The following is an 18,253-nucleotide window of genomic DNA, read 5'->3' on the forward strand; positions in this document are numbered from 1 at the left end:
GATTCTAATGTTAAATTGTATTTAATTGTTTGAATAAGAAATGTCTTATAATTGTATATCTAAGATGTATGTTTATGCAGACTTTTTTTTTCTTTCTGAAAACAGGAATTTTTATAGAACTGTGAAAAATTGCATGTCTGAAATCAATATTAATGGCTGAAGTATGTCGCAAAGGACTGATTGTAAATAAGTGGTGATAAATGTATGACATATGTATTAGAAGAAAAAATTGTAAATCCAGACTATGTATTGAAACCTCTGTTGCACACTGGCCTTGTCTGCCCATATACGAGGGCCATCCAGGAAGTAGATTACGTTTCCGTCTGTGTCCGCTAGGGGCGGGGCTAGCGCGGCCATCTTGGGGTCAGAGCGTTGCGCAGCTCAGTCTGCATCTAGCCGTGCTAGTGAGAGGTTCGTGCTGTGCTCCGTTCAGATACTGTGACGGTTTGAAATGTCTGCGTTAATTGAAAATCCCACGAGCTGCGAGGTGCGCTCAGTAATAAGGTTCCTGACTGCAAAAAACTGTAAACCGATAGAAATCTATCGGCAGCTTCGTGAAGTGTATGGGGACAACATTATCACTGAAGGTGGAGTGCGTCATAAGATTTCAAAATGGCCGAACCAATGTTCACGACGAAGATCGAAGTGGGAGACCCAGCATAGTGACCGCCGAACTTCTCGAAAAAGTCGATGCTAAAGTCCGTGAAAATCGAAATTTCACAATAACGGAACTTTCTTTGAGTTTTCCACAAATTTCGCGAAGTTTGTTGCACGAAATCATCAGCGAAAAGCTTGGTTACCACAAGTTTTGTGCAAGATGGATTCCAAAAATCTTGACAGAGGACCACAAAAATCAGCGAATGGCTGCAGCGTTGAACTTTTTGGACGCTTACCATAAGGATGGTGACTCTTTACTCGATCGCATCGTTACTGGTGACGAAACATGGGTGAAACATGTGAACTGTGAAACGAAATTGCAATCAATGCAGTGGGGGCACACAAGTTCTCCCCAAAAACCCAAGAAATGCATGCAAACAATGTCGGCAAGGAAGATGATGGCGACTGTTTTTTGGGACAGAAAAGGTGTAATTTTGGTGGACTTCCTGGAAAGAGGCACTACAATAAACTCTCAAAGGTATTGCCAAACTCTCCAAAAACTCAGAAGAGCAATTCAAAACAAGCGCAGAGGAATGTTGAGCTCTAAGATCTTGTTGATTCACGACAACGCCCGGCCCCACATGGCAAATGTCACTCGTAAAGTTCTTGAATCTTTTAAGTGGGAGTTGTTTCCTCATCCGCCGTACAGTCCCGACCTGGCACCGAGCGACTTCCACCTATTCCCAGCAATGAAGAAGTGGCTGGCTATGCAGCGTTTTGATGACGACGCACAGCTGCAAGAAGAGGTAACGAAGTGGTTGAAGGCGCAGGCGGCCGAATTTTTCGACGAAGGAATTTCCAAGCTCGTACATCGCTACGATAAATGCCTTAATTTGTATGGTGACTATGTAGAAAAGTAGTATTTGAGTGTGGCTTTCATCTGTATATAATAAAATTTGTTTCCTATACTTTGTTTATTTTTTTATTCCAAAACGTAATCTACTTTCTGGATAGCCCTCGTATCTCTTTGTTTTAAGTCTCAGTAATTGCCATCTGACCTCAACCTGGTTGTGGTGAAACGGGTAGTAGATAGCTTCAGGAGGCAGAGGCTTTAATCCGTGTAAGGCAGTCTGCTAGACTGCAAGGCAACGGAGCCCCTGTTCTCTGGTGTATAATAATGATAATAATTAATAAGGTTTTACAGTCTTTTGACATAATTCATGCGCATCATTAAAATATGAAATAAAATTTCTGTTTCAACACACCAAATATATGGTGAGCTACCAGTAACATTTCATTCCCTATCGCATTTAATATTGTAGGCCCATGGACAGAAACTAAAGTAGTATATCATATATGATATGCTGGGAATGAAGAGGTTACAAAGCAAATGAGTACCCTAACACCCGCCATGATGGCTTTCAAGACTTGTCTTGATACTAGATGGACATTGATAGGAATAGATAAATGCAGCATTTGAAAATACTGACTTTAGAAATAAATATTATAATGCTGTTGAAATAAGTAGCTTACTAGAAATATGTATGCATAAAACTTTGAGTGAATACAAAAATCCAATAAGATTCTTAGTCTAAACTGTTAATTTTTAAATATTATTTTAAGTATTACAATAATATGATTTTCAGAATTTTTCTTGATCTGAAATTCCCACTGATATTTTTAGATTACAGCAGTTTTCATGTACGAAAATTGCTGAGCACAGATTGTGCATGGCATGAAAAAAATAACCAACTGAATAGCAATTAAAAGAAAACTGTTAAGTGCAAACTGTGTGTGGCTTTTGGGAAAGACAAACTAGCACAAAACATATAGAAATAATAAAAACATTACATAAAAGAGTAAAATGTAACAAAATTACACCCACATTTATTTTCGCATATAGTTTCTCATTTATACTTATTTCCTGTATACGGTTTTTGGGAGCTGTTGCTAACATTACTTCAAAAAGATTTTTGTTTCCTATGCACAGGCAGTCCCATAAATTTTGCTAAATATGGCTAACATAGTATTGTTTTGAGAAAATGTATTTTATCTCGTAACAGATTATATATATATATATATATATAAAAAAAAAAAAAAAAAAAAAAGCACCTATATACTAATGATGAAAGTAATTAGAGATGAGTGTTAAAAGTGCTTAAGTAAGGCCAAGGGAAAAAGATATTGTGTTGGAAATTGGTTCTACAATTCCTAACTACCATTTCTAACAGCACTACAGTTTTATTCAATTTCAGGAAGAACAAATTACATCCAATATATGTACTCTCTCAATTAAAAATGTGTTAAACAATTCTTGAGTAGAATAGTCAAGTTGTCTGATTAAAGAAGGGTTGAATTTTTACTGTGATTAATTGCAAAAGTGGTAATTTTATTTCACAATTGTCTCTTAAACATCCTTTGCCAAAAGCTGTCCTAATTTTTTTAAACCTTTTCTTTTTAGATTAAATACCAGTTTATGCAGCTAGCAGGTATTGTGAAAAAGATATAAAATACATAATGACTTAAATGAACCCAACTAGTAAAATTTCACGGTCCAGCTAGTAATTAATAGAGAAGAAGAACTTCATTACTGCTTTTAAATACTTTAGTTCGTTAATCAATAACAGATTAAAATTCTAGAAAAATGAAACATCTTACATTTTGCCAAATTATTACATACTGAATATTTTTTAAATTTTTTTATTTTGGTATAAGGCAATACACTTATTTTAAATTCATTGATTAAATTTAAATGGCAAATACCTTGCATTTGTCGAGTGTGACTCATTTCTTTTAACAGGGTTCGTACACATTTCTGCACAGGGAAATTAAATACTTTTAAGGACCATTAATGAAAACAATTAAGGAGATATGAGAAAATGGGAACTGAATAAATTCAACTAAAAATATTATCTATGCCTGAACTTCACTTTTGTAATACCATCCTAAAAATAAAATAGATCTGTAAGTACGATGCATTATTATTAAACATGACTTAATTAACATAATTATTATTAAGTCTGAAAATAAAATATATGAAATTTATCAAGGAGCATTACATATTTTACACTTAAAAGAACTGAACATATTTAAAAGGAGATAAGTGACATTTTATTTATGTTTTACTAATAGTTAGTTTTATGTTGATTTTATTTTATATATCTCATTTTGTCACATACTTGCTCAGTCTAGAGCTTTAGTAAATAGTAAGCAGATTTTATGTCAGCAACATAGGTTAAAATGAGAAGTAAAATCATAATCAGCATGATTCACAACAAAAGACTGCTTGTTGTCACTGCACTGCTGCTGCTTACCTAGAGAGAGACCTGCTGATCAGAACAAACCTGAAAGGCCTGACGTAGGCATGGTTGGCAAGTTCTGAAAGTTAGATGGGCTGTATGACACCGTTAGTGTCGCAGCTTCATGTTCCAGGGGTTGTGACTCAGTTAATATACTTTAAGGTTCTAATAAGCCACTAAAGCACCAGAATTGATAAGTTGTTTTGTATCATTTTAAGTCTCACTAGATGCAAAGAACAAGATTTACTTGAATTTTTACATTTTGTGTTTTATCTTGTGACCACAGTGACTATTAATGAAAGGCAATAACTCACTTTAATATGTAGAGGTAATTTTTAAGGGTAAGCAGTTATAAATAATTAAATTAGGTAACCTTAGTCATTATGGATTTACATAGCCACTATTAAATTTTATTTTTTTAATAATATTTGTTAAAAAGCCCTACTAAATCAAAATCTAATAAAATTTCACAGTTGAAAATACATGTTATTTATGACACTGATTCTAAAACGATTAAATGATATTAGAATAATTACACATTAAAAGCTACAAAACATTTATGTTTTGCAACAACAACACTCAACAAAATGTCATTTCAATTTGAAGCCTTCCCAAACACTTTGGCTAGTTTATTCCGATTTCCTTCTCTTTAAGCATCTTTTCTAACAATAATTAGAGATTTGTCTCAATATGTAAACCAATGCTCTCGCTAGTTCCTGCGTGCTTTATCTCCAAACTTGTCAACATTTCCGCAATGCACCTATGAGGATTAACTTGATCTGGTAAAAGTTAAATAGTCCCCAACCCCCGACAGACGTGGAGAAAATTATAGCTATGTCTGAAAATAACTACAATATCAGACAAAGGTTTAAATAAGCCTCTTATTTTAAAAGAACTTAGAACATAAAAGCATGTTCTGATGCTAATAAAATCAATTACAGCTCACGGTGGCGTAATTAAACAAGAACAGTCAAATTCAAACTAAAAATGTGGACTAGTGGTAAAAGATAATATAATTTAATTTTAATTTAATCTGGCTCAGTAACTCTATCATATGAAGAAAAAGAAATGGAAAATTATAGTAAAGGCTTAAAAAAAAAAAAAAAAAAAAAAAAAGGGTATTTTACATACTAATAACTGCACATATCTTTGTAAGTAAGAGTAATTTTTCTTTATTATTTCTTCAACACATTTCCTTTTCATTTTTTAGAATTTTTGGATTTAATTAAGGATTTCTGTTATTCGGGCTGGCTGCATGGGTGTTTTTGTGGTTTTCCCCATGTGTAACGTGTATACGAGCCAGTTTCCCTTAGAAAGTCCTCCACGAAGGCATCCCTCCCCTTAGGCAGATAGCCCTAGTGTGCTTTGCCATATTTAAATACACAAACACCAACACCTGTTATTCTAAAAAAACACTAAATGCACTTAGAATGTATTAAAAAAGTAGCTAATCTTATTTCTTTAGTAATATGAACATTCAGGAGAAATATGAAATATATATGGTAAAGGCTGGTTACAGAGCTGGTGTGGCAGTGGCAGAATTTTTAGAATTTAGTGACATACTGAACAACAAAATCTAGAAATTGCAAAATGTTTAGAATTTAGAAAGGCACTAGACAGCAGAATTTAGGATCTATAGAGATTGCATTAGGTGGGAAAATGCCAAGTGCCAACTCTGTGTATGATGCATTAAGACATATTACATCAATATTTTAAATTGTAAGTTTTCAATTTCTCTACTAATAAAAAAATCTCTTTCTATAATGCCTGCCCAAGTGAAAAGATTAGAAATATTCTGGATATTTTCCATGCTTGTGTCTAGTGAAAAGTAGAGAAAATAAAGGGAAGATGTTAAGAAAATGACTCTAGTATCAGGAGTAAAACATTCAAATATTATGTTTTCATTGTTCTTCCAGGCATTCTCCAAAAAGTAAGAAACTCATCACAAACTTTCTATAAAATATATCCATTACATGTTGATACCATGGAAATATTTTTCATTTTGTCACATATTTCTCGAATTTTCTAGAATCGTGGGTCTATAAATCTTGCCTTCAAATCCTTATAAACTTTCCAAGCTGCAGTGTCTAAAATACTAAAGAAAAATTATCCCTACCAATTCTGTAACAGCAAAAAAGCAGAGATATTTTGGGAAAAAAAAAAAAGGGGGGGGGGGAAGGAAAAAGTGTAAAATTGATTTTATAGAGAAAACTGATGCATATTCTGAAAATTTTGAATATTCTAAGACAATTACATGGGAAATGCTTACTGTGAAAAAATTAAAAGGAAGACATTTTTAATTAATTATGTAGCTAATTTTGCTAAGAGCTGTGTCATAAATTATGCTTTATAGCATTATACCTTGTTTATTTTTCAGATTCAAAATATTGTATAATAAGTTGCCAAAATGAAACTTTATAATATGACAGTGAAAAATAAAAATGCTTTATTTTAATGTTATTTTCTAAATATAATTTCAACATATTACCATTATTTTAATGAAATTTATCAATGTTATGATGTTTTAAAATCAATCGCCGAAAAATTCTCACAGAATTAAAAATTTTCTATACAAATTGATCTTAAAATCCCCAAAATGTTGACAAGTCGCGAAATTTAGAGTCGTTTAAGAATTCACATCCTGAAAAGTTTTTTAAGAGCTCTTTATTAGAAACTTGAGTATCCCATCATTTATATCAGAAATTGAAACAAATTATAACCAATGAACCCCTTCAAAAGATAACCATATACGTCAGTGAATCGCCAAAGATATTCCTCCAAAATGCTAATTCACACTCAAAATGGCAGTCATAAAAACAGACAGAAATTTCAGATGATTAAAATTAAGGACCTTCTGACGCTTTTGGCCGAAATTAAGGATTTTTAAGGACCAAAAATCGATTACAAAAAACAAGGACTCTTACGGACCGTACGAACCCTGTTTTAATTGGCTGATCTTCTGATTAAATTTGAAACATAAATATTTTATGCCTTTCCAAGCGGCAACACAATGCATTTAAACCATGGAGTTTGCTAAAGAAAATTTCAAAAAATTTGCACAAACCATAATATGTAATAAATAAAATCAAAACTTAAGAGAATGAGGTGCACATGTTTTTAAAATTTCGTGCTCTAGGTACCACTATTTTTCCATAATGAAAGCAAAAAACCACACATACTTCATTAAATAATACCAGAGATCAAGCTTTTTATTAGTATTATTTGCTGAATTATGAAAATTTACTGAGTAATATAATATTGACTTCATTTTAAATTTGAATATCAGAAAGACAGTCTGAAAATCCGGACCAACTCACTCTTCTGAGGAGTATAAGTTTTTGTATGTTATGGTACATAAAAGCCAAATACAGTGAAATTTTAAAAAACTACCTCTTTCTAATAACAGAAAGAACAAATGACTATATCAATAAAAAATACTAAAATATTTACATGTTCGAGAACAAAATTCTGGCGTAGAATTAAGAGTAAATTCAGTCTTGGCCATCCTTAATTTGGAAGGTAAATAGCGAGTGTTCTTTTTCTCTATTGCTTTTTGCACTACCAAAGATTCTGTACTATTTCGTACCTAAAAATATACATATAACAAATAGATACATTTTAATCTCTTAAGGTTAATAAATAAAATATGCAAAAATAAAGAATAATTTAAAATGGAAATATAAGAAAAAATGCATAAAAAATTTTAAAAACAAAAACATATAATTTTATTTATGAAAATGCTGCCTCATATGGAATGATGGCTAGCAGAGGTTAACTACACATGCCATTATGGGCTACAGTTCAAATCACTAGCAAAACATGGACATTTGTGATTGTAAACTACTTGTATAACGGAAATTCCCAAATCTGTTGACTCAAAAGACCTCTAAAAAGTTGGTCTCATGCCTCAAAGCACTCTTGGTTTAAAAAAAAAAAAAAAAAAAAAAAAAAAAAAAAAAAAAAAAGAGGAGGAACTTTGGTGGATGGTTTTTGTCAGGTATTCAAGTACACAACAGGCTAAGCAATATCTGTTTTTGACAAGAAAGAGAAAATTCAATATATAATTTGTTGCAGATAATTTTCAAAAACATAACTGCTTATCTGAAATGTAATACAATTCAAATGTCAAAGAAAAACTACCCTAAAAACTTTTGTTTCTAAAAACTAAAACAAATGTGTATCTCTGAATTATTGGTAGATCTCCTTTGAGCACGCTTCTCTTATTAAGGGGGAAAGCAGACTTGTTTAAAATAGAATATGTCATTTTAAAAATGAAAGAGTAAATAAATAAAAAGAAATGGTGGGGATACTGCAGCTTTCTAGCAATAAGAGGCTTTTATTTCTGTAGCAATCCTATACTGATGATATTTTGCTTTCATTACTAAAATACACATGTACTGGAGTGTAAAAAAAAAAAAAAAAAAAAAAAAAAAAAAAAAAAAAAAAAGAGGAGACAGCAAACTATATAACAATATAAAATGACACTTGATTCCTTTATGAAATAAAATTAATTTCATATCTGCTGCCAAATAAGTTTTACAAAAAGGTTTCATACATATAAATAATCAATTTAACAGTGCCTTCATCTGGATTTACTTGTGCTATATTTATGCTACTGGAAATTTAAAAATGCATAAAAGGAATTGTTTGAAAAGAAATTTTTGTGTTACTTTTTTTTTCTTTTCTTTCCCCCTGTATGCTAATCTTCTTATTCTATATTAGTTTTAAATTTTTACCTTGAAATCTTGCCTAAAATCAAACGGCGAATCCTAAGTGTGCCCAGATCGGGCTCACCGATAATCTAGGACAGCGATTCCCAACCGGTGCTTTGCGAACCCCCTGGCGGATTTTTTAAAATGCCATTAAAAGCAAAAGGGGGGGGGGAAACCCACAAAAATTAAAGAACACACCCACTGTAAAACAGATTGTTTGCTGCCTGTTTGTTAATAAATCTATAATAAATTTCAATATTTTCATTTCTTTTTTCCTTATTTGTTTTTCAAAATTACTTCATCAATATAAATTATATCAACAATTTTATACATTACAATTTATTCCTCTTATTCAAGTAATCAAATACTATTCTCTTTTTATTACAAACATTTTTTATATTTAAAACATTTTATCAATGTGATTAGTATCATGTTCTGCTTTATATTTAAAATCATTGCAGCAGTTTTCCCTTCTATGTAATATTTTTTTTACAATACAATTGGAAATAAATATCAAATTAAGGCAGTTTACTACAGATCTTAGAATTAGATACTTGTTCACAACCGGGAACTGGGAAAGTAGTGTTGTATTAACTGTCTATTTTGTCTGTCTGTCTGTCGACATTCATACATAGGCTTAGCACTTGTAAAGCTTGTCAGCACTGCACGTGGTTATAACTAGATTTTTAATCAGAGTTGCACTGGCCGCCTACTTTTACTGAGCCAGGCTATTTGATCGAGCATGAAAAATCTGATGAGCTATCTACTTTTACTAAGCCAGGCTATCTGACGAGCATTAATTTTAACAACAAATCTTTGGGTTCGAATCTTAGCAAAAAGGAAAATGAGATCTTACGTGAAATTCATTCTGATACTAATATCATTATCTCTAAAGCTGATAAGGGCGGACAGATCGTTGTTATGGACAAACACACATATATTACTGGAGTCTCTAAACTGATAAATGAAGGCCCATACTGCTCGATCCCTAAAGATCCTTCAACTTCGGACCACACGAAAGTTAAAAGTGCTATCAAATCTTTCCATATTCTGCCAACTCAGTTGAAGAAATCACGTATTCCACCTATTACTAATTGCGCTAGGCTTTATGCTCTTCCAAAAGTCCACAAAACTGGTATTCCTTTTCGACCAATTATTTCCAACATAGGTACTGCTTCATATCCTTTGGCCAAATATTTAGTTTCCAGATTTTCTCCAATTTACTAACAATATTCACAATATTACTTGCTAACAATATTCACACTGTAAAAAATTCTGTTGAAGTCATTGATAAACTTAAAAATATTTCTCCATTTCGTTCCATTATGGTTTCATTCGATGTCAAATCACTGTTTACTAATGTTCCAGTCGAAGGAGCACTAAATTGTCTTGAAACTAGGCTTCGGGAATTTCACTTCACACATACTGAAAGTAATGAGTTGGTTTCGCTTACTAAAGTCTCTCTGAGTCAAACCCACTTTGTTTTCCAAATGCATATTTCCGTCAAGTTGAAGAATTGGCTATGGGTAATCCTCTCAGTCCGGTACTTGCTGACATTTATATGCACTATTTTGAGATGAAATTATTTGATAAACTGTCTTTTCGTCTTTGGATTCAGTATGTTGACGACACTTTTGCACTTTTTGATGGTTATAAAGAGGACGTATCCGAGATTCTATCTATTATGAATTCAATTGATCCAGCCATCCAATTCACTCTTGAAATTGAATCCAATAATTCCCTCCCCTTCCTTAATATTCTTATAATCCGCAATGAAACTGATTTTAGCACTATTGTGTACCGTAAATCCTTTGCAGTTTGTTTACCACCCCATGCCAAGTCATGCCACCCTGGTAAGCAAAAAATGGCTTCTTTTTACTATTATATATTCCGCGTGCTTAAAGTTTGTTCCTCTGAATCTTTGCTTACCAATGAACTTAATTATTTGAGAGCAGTTGCGATTGACCGTGAATTTTCTCCCGTGATTATTGATAAAGCCGTTAAAAAATTTTCAGATTCCCATCAAAGAAGACATTCCACTGTTAGAGATAATATTAATGACCTTGTCGTGCTTCCATTTTATCCTTCTGTTAGCTATAAAATTGCACGGATTCTCCAGAAATTCAATTTTAAGTCAATTTCTCCCCTATTAATAAAATTCACCCTTCGATTCTAAAAGATTGCGTTTCTGTCTTGAATTCTTGGGGAATTTATAGTATATCGTGTCAGTGTGTTTTAAGATATATCGGCCAAACGAAAAGAGCGTTGAAGTTTCATATCAAGGAACATGAATCTTATGTCAGAAAAGGCGAAATTAACAAGTCTTCAATAGCGTATCATAGTTGGACTTTTAACCATAACTTTGATTTTGGATCTGCAAAAATTATCCAAAAGGCTTCTTCCATAGGTGAATTGGATTTTCTTGAGGCTTTTCACATTTACAAAGATTTAGCAGGTTTAGTTAATGATTTGAAGTCCAATCCAGTCCTTCCTAATGCCTTTAAAATTCTACTATCTTAATTCTGTTATTTTTGCCAATAGATGGCGTTACCTCCTCGCGTTTGGTACTACCAGAGGGTATAAAAACCATTCAGTGGTTGCTTTCCATTATTTGAAGTTCAGATTTTGAGCTAAGGTGCATTTGCCCCTCGCTCCCTATTTTAACTTCACTAATTTTTCATGCTCGATCAGATAGCCTGGCTCGGTAAAAGTAGGCGGCCAGTGCAACTCTGATTAAAAATCTAGTTATAACCACGTGCAGTGCTGATAAGGACCATGTGTTTCTGTGACTCCTTCTCCTTTATTTTCTTTCTAGGTATTTCTTTCTCCTGATGAGGAGGGACCTTTAGCTGCCCTCGAAATCGATTGAGTGTTTCATTATACCTACGCTAAATACAAGGTTGTTTTTACGATTTTGATTTAATAATTATTAATTTAATTATTATTATAGCTTATTTTTATTATGGAACGATGGTTAAAAATGGGTCGTTTAAAAACAAGACATGATAATTGAGATGATAATACTGAAAGCTGTAGTGAGGTACCGTTTCACCAGATGAAAAACAAAGGAAATGATGATAGAAAAGGAAAAAGCTAAAATATGACCGCGACTATCTAGAATTGGGTTTTTATTTTACTGGGAATGAGTCGGAACCTAAACCACTTTGTGTTATATGTAACGAAGCTCTTGCCAACAGCAGTTTACAACCATCACTTCTTCGTAGACATATTGAAACAAAACATTCGACACACAAAGATAAACCTCTTGAATATTTCAAAAGAAAATTAGCAGATATCAAAAAGTGTAGCCTTTCTTCTTTCTTGACTTCAAACGAAGATAGTGAAATGGCCCTTGAAGCATCATTTCGAGTAAGTTATGGAATTGCAAGATCTGGACAAACGCATACAATAGCAGAAAATTTAATTGGACCATGTGCGAAAGATATCGCCAAATGTATGCTTGGGGAAAAGGCAGCAAAGAAAATTGAGCCAGTTCCCTTATCAAACAACACGGTGTCACGTAGAATTAATGACTTGGCTAATTATGTGGAGAACGAACTTCTAAAAAGAATAAAACTGAATTATTTTGCAATTCAACTTGACGAATTGACGGATGTAACAAATGCCGCAGTCTTGCTTGTCTACGTTAGATATTTTTTTTTTACGAATATTGTTCAAGAAGATGTACTATTTGCAAAACCTTTGAAAACCTACACAACTGGAGAAGCGATTTTTGATATGATCAATGGGTATTTTGAAAAGAATGGAATAAGCTGGTCTTATTGTGCGGGTGTGTGTACAGATGGTGCAAAATCAATGACAGGAAAATTTTCTGCTTTTGTGGCACGGGTGAAGAAGATCAACGAGAAAATTCAATGGACTCATTGTTGTATTCATAGACCCCCTGGGGTAAAGCGATTAGAAATGCAATTTATATATGAATGATTTGTGAATTAAATCGTGATTATTACGATTAGAATTCATAATATTCTGATATTTGTTTCTTGTGCTTTCCCAGGAGCTAGGGTACCTTGGCGTGGTCGGGGGGCTCCCTCGTCAAAGAGGGTCGAAATCCTGAGCTTTATGAGCCTACTACTTTACTGACATGGTGTGAACCTCAGGGTACCAAGTCAGTAGCCACCCCAGCATTCGAACTTTGTAATATTTGTACAATCTACAATCTAGTGCAATCTATAATCTATAATTTGTACAATCTAGTGATCAATCTATAATCATGGACTCAAAAGACATTCTTAAAGAAGGTCAGGCTTACGTAGCGAACCTTGAAACAATACTCAAAAATAAGGCCAGTGGACTAAATAGCAATGTGGCCGCAGATATTAGGCATCAGATGTTCAATTTACTAACGGAGCAATGTGTCGAGATGGCCCACTTAGAAGGTCAAATACAAGCCTCGGCAAATAAAGAAAAAGAAAAGGACTCATTATGCGGACGTTTTAAAACGCCCTTATACGAGATAGATTTAGATCAAGAAAAAGACCAGAAAAACAGTTTGTAACCATCCTTTATCCCACAAAGGAAGGGGATAAATCTGAATTGCTTAAGAAAAAAGTATTGAAATCCATTGATCCATCAAAACTCCACATAGGAGTTAAAAGAGTTAAACAGGTTTCTAAAGGAGGACTATTAATTGAAACGAATAAAGAAAATGACTTAGAAATACTAGAAAAAGAAATCAGTTCCGCTCCAGAATTAAAGGAGGAACTCCAAATTGTGAGACCACTAAAACAATTCCCAAAAATAATCATTTATGATATCCCAAAGGATATCACCAAAGACAAGCTTCTGGAAGCTCTAAAGGCTCAAAACGAAGGACTCAACGGTGATTGATTACAAGTAAAATTCCCAATCAAACAAAAACATAAGAATCGTTGGGTGTGCGACACCACCCCAGATATATTCAAGGAACTTACTAAAGTCAAAAGGGATGTATCAATTGGGAAAGGTTTAATTCAAAAGAATATCTAAGACCAACTGAATGTTTCAAGTGTTGCCAATTCCGGCATATCTCGAAACAATGTCAAACGGAAGAAGCCTGTGACCACTGTGGAGAAGTGGGCCACTCACACAAGGAGTGTGACAGTTCAATCCTAAAGTGTATAAATTGTGCAGAAAGAAATGCAAACAACGAGCAGCAATATGACGAAGGACATTCTAGTTTTGATAAAAATTGTCCATGCCGCATACTAGAAATAGAAGAACTTGAGGCACATTAATTATGGCTAGTTCCAATCAAAACAATTTTATAAGAGCTTTACAAATAAACTTAGCCAGATCTCATGTTGCAACTGCACAACTAAAAACGCACATCTTTGATTATGATTTGGTTTTCGTGCAAGAACCATATTGCATTAATAACAAACCAGTTGGTTTCCCAATGCAAACAAATCGCTTGGAAATTATTTCTCAACTGTAAAATCGCAATATATAAGTTATCTCAACATCTGAGGACTCCCGAAGATGACCATAGTGGTCGTGAATCCCCGTCTAATGGTTCTGAATACGATGACCACTCCAACTTTGAACATTATAAATTTGAAAATAGAACAAAGATCATTATCGATCTTTAACTGTTATAGCCCACCAGTCACTACCTCACAAATTTAACTTCTCTACTAGACTTGGTTGAAAGAAACTTATCGGATAATACAGATAATATCATATTGGGTGACCTCAATGCTAAGAGTGAACTATGGGGTTCTCCATTTGAAGACCCTAGAGGAAGAATGGTCCGAGAATTCTTAGTTTCAATACAATTCATTGTAGAAAATGACCCAAATGGTCCTCCAACTTATAACTGCTCTCGAGGTAAAAGCTGGATTGATATCACAGCTTGTCGGGGAAATGTGATTCATGACTGGCGGGTCTTAGATGATCCCTCGTTAAGTGACCATTGCTATGTCTACTTTGAAATCTCAAAAGAACTGATCCTCTTATACAAAGAAAGTATAAGTTGGAAAAAATGGACTGGCTACTGTTAAAAGAGAAACTTGGAAATTATTTCTCAACTATAAAATCGCAATATATAAGAGATACGGTTGACTTAAACGAACTTATCAAAAATTGGACTAAAAAAATACAAGAAATATGTGAAATGGCAATACAAGCCAAAGGAAAATTCCTTAATACACAGCATAAAGGAGTCCCATGGTGGACACAAACCCTATCTATAATCAGGAAAAGAATACTGGCTGAAAGAAAACGTTATCAGCACTGCACTCAGGACGATAACTTACGAGCCCTATATAAGCAAATCTACAAAAAGGACTTAGCAAAATACAAACGTGAACTACTACGTTCTAAAAGAACATGCTGGAAAAACCACCTCGAAAGTATCAATCCTAAGTCTCCATTTGGAATACACTACAATATGGCAAAAGGAAGTATTTCCTTACCATTTCAAATAAAAGCGTTACAAAAACCGGACAATACCAAAAGCTAAACAATTGATGAGACCATAAAACTTCTTCTAGAACATCATTTTCCAGCAGACAACCGTAGCAAAGATTCTTCGGAGCATACGTTAATTAGAACTCAAGTAAAAACCTGATATGGAGCCAAAAATGACCTCCCGTTTACTAGACAGGAGGTAGAATATACAATTAAATCATTAAACTCTGGAAAAGCTCCAGGTCTGGATAATCACCCAAAAGAGATCATCTTAGAAGCATTTTATGCTAATCCAACGTTGCATACTGAACTTTATAATGAACTCTTACGACGTGGCATCTTTCCAGAATGCTGGAAAACAGCAAAACTTGTTCTGTTCTCAAAAGAAGGAAAGAACTGAGAATTACCCGAAGCATACAGAACAATTTGCTTACTAAATACATGGAGCAAAGTACGATAAGTTGATTACCAATAGACTAAATTATTATCTATTCTCTAATGGCAAAATCAGCCAAAAACAATATGGATTTACAGTTGGAGTATGTTCCACGGATGTAATTAAAGGTATTATAAATACGGTCGAAGAAAATAGAAGAAATAATTGTTACACGAATATAATATCTCTTGATATTAAAAGTGCATTCAATAACATCTGGTGGCCTCACTTATTAAACGAACTAAGATCTCTCTCATGTCCTATTAACCTGTACAAGGTTATTGAATCAATGCTGGATAATCACCAAATAGTCTATGAAATCAACAATGAACATTTCTTTCATGTTCAAGAAAAAGGATGTGTTCAGGGGTCAAATTCTAGACCCTTATTTTGGAATATTGTAATGAACACAGCACTAAAAATAGACTATGGAGAAGGTGTTCAGATTCAGGCATATACGGATGACGTTTTGTTCATACTGACGGGATCGACCCATCAACAGATTCAAAATAGAGCTAACAACGCCCTAACTATAATTACAGAATGGGCCAAGACAAGCAAACTTAGCTTTTCTCCGGAGAAGTCCAGTTCAATGTTTATCGCAGTTAAAAAGAGGGGCTCAGCTTATTCTGCCCCTACAATTAAACTGAATGGCATTACAATTAAACATCACAAATACATCAAATATTTAGGAATAATTATTGATGAGCGCTTGACTTGGCTTCCCCATCTAGACCATATTAAAACAAAGGTCTGCAAAATAATTAATAGATTAATGAAATTTCCTGGATTATCCAAAGCGGTCATGAAAGAACTTTATAAACGAGCAATCGAAAGGACTGCAGTTTATGCTTGTGCAGCCTGGTGGTTTCCACCAACAGTTAAAATGTGTAACAAAGCAAATACTATACTATGAGTGACTTTACTAGCCATGACTAAATGTTATAAAACTGTTCCAACTTCAGCTCTGCAGATTTTAGCAGGCCTAATACCACTGGACATCAAATTGGACCAGAAAAGTACAATTCAAAGGACTAAAAGAGGTTGGTCAGACTTCTCTTTCGAAAATCTTAACTTTCCTCAAGAAGCTCTCGACTTCCCAGAGCATAAATGGTATATTCACCCAGCATGGATTAAGACTTGTGAATGGAATGACCAACTAATAAAAATTATGAAGTATTTACGGATGGTTCAAAAAACGATGAAGGCACAGGAGCAGGATTCTGTGTCTATTGGAATGGCACTCTAGAAGCTGAATATTCATATAAATTGGATCAAAATTGTTCCGTATACCAAGCGGAAAAACAAGTGATGAAATCAGCTCTACAGTGGCTAAAAGATCACAAGTATAAAGCCCATTTATACACGGATAGCCAAGCGGTATTAAAATCATTGGCAAAGTTTGACATCTTAAACTCAGAAATCATCGAAGTTAAAAAGCTCGCTTACATTACTAAAGCAAAATTACATTGGATAAGAGGCCATCGCGGTTACAGAGGAAATGAGAAAGCAGACGAACATGCTAAAAAAGGAATATGTTCTACGGAGAGAATTAATTGCAAAATTCCACCGAGTAGTATAGTGCGTAAAGCTAAAGAACAAGCTCTCCTTCTGTGGCAATGCCGATGGCAAGAAGAAGAAACCGGTAGATTTACCTACAAGATCCTTCCAAAAATTTCAGAGAGAACACACTTCAATGATTTCTTCATTAACCAGATACTCTCGAATTACGGAGCCTTTCCCTGTTACTTTAACAGATTCAAGATAAAAAATCCATCAAGTTGCTGTCCTTGCAGCTTAGATACAGCAGATACACTCCACATAAGTTTAGACTGTCCGAGTTTGGACAGTAAAAGATAAGAACTATTTCCACAAACTTTAAATTTTGGTCTTCTATGTAAACTAATGTTATTGGAAAAAGGTCGAATTCAACTATCTAAACTTATGGAATATTTGTATTCTAATGAAAACATAATCTATGTTTAATATTCTAAAGTAATGGCTTATAAATGTTATATATAATTCTACAAATTGTATTTTCCTAAATTGTGTTGAATTATAATATTGTACTCTGATTTAATAGTATTATTGTACATATATTTTCTTTGCATTACTATATAATTATTATATCTTTCTTTGATGTATAAATTGATCATTGTAATTTTTGTATTTAATTTTCAATAAAGACATTGGCGAGGCCAACACATCTTCTAGTTAGCGGACTTCAAAATTTATGCTAGGATTAAATTTTTAAATTGTTTGTATAAAATCTTTAGCTATTGCTGGATTATTAAATATATTTAGCCTATGGCTCCGGTGATACCTCAACACTGAGGTGAGGACTGGATATTGCATTCTTATGTTGTATTCATAGACAAGCTTTAAGTATGTAAGCGTGTTCCTGCAGAGTTGTCTACTACTTTAAGTGATGCTGTGAAAATTGTGAACTTTATAAAATCGCATGCTACAAATTGCCGTCTATTCCATACGCTTTGTGAGAATTTTGGCAGTTTCCACGTTTCTTTACTACTTCACACAGAAGTTAGATGGCTTTCCTGTGGTAAAGTTTTAATGCATTTGTTTGAATTGAAGTCTGAAGTTCAAGCATTTTTTATTGATCATCCGTTTCATTTGTCCTGTATATCCGATGTTCTTTGGCTGCAAAAGCTTGCGTATTTAGCTGACATTTTTTGTAAACTTATCAGGTATTTCTCCTGCTTTCATAGCGAGCCTTCGGGGTGTAGTGGTTTGCACACAGGGCCGGTATTATAGAGGTCCATGGTTCAATTCCCGGCGAA

General features: G+C 33.7%; 1 protein-coding gene across 2 annotated transcripts in view; it reads right to left on the minus strand.

The window, feature by feature from the left end:
- Positions 1–18,253, minus strand: part of Cap-H2 (Chromosome associated protein H2) — a 189,119-nt gene that overhangs the window by 77,200 nt on the left and 93,666 nt on the right. For both annotated transcript variants that reach the window (XM_085822004.1, XM_085822003.1), the window contains exon 9: positions 7,347–7,482. In XM_085822004.1, coding sequence (XP_085678130.1) covers positions 7,347–7,482 — 136 coding nt within the window. The remainder of the gene's footprint in view (positions 1–7,346; positions 7,483–18,253) is intronic.

The sequence above is a fragment of the Stegodyphus dumicola genome, chromosome 8 (genome assembly GCF_044657685.1).
Source record: "Stegodyphus dumicola isolate Sdum_Otavi_A_Nest chromosome 8, ASM4465768v1".
Taxonomy (NCBI): Eukaryota; Metazoa; Arthropoda; class Arachnida; order Araneae; family Eresidae; genus Stegodyphus; species Stegodyphus dumicola.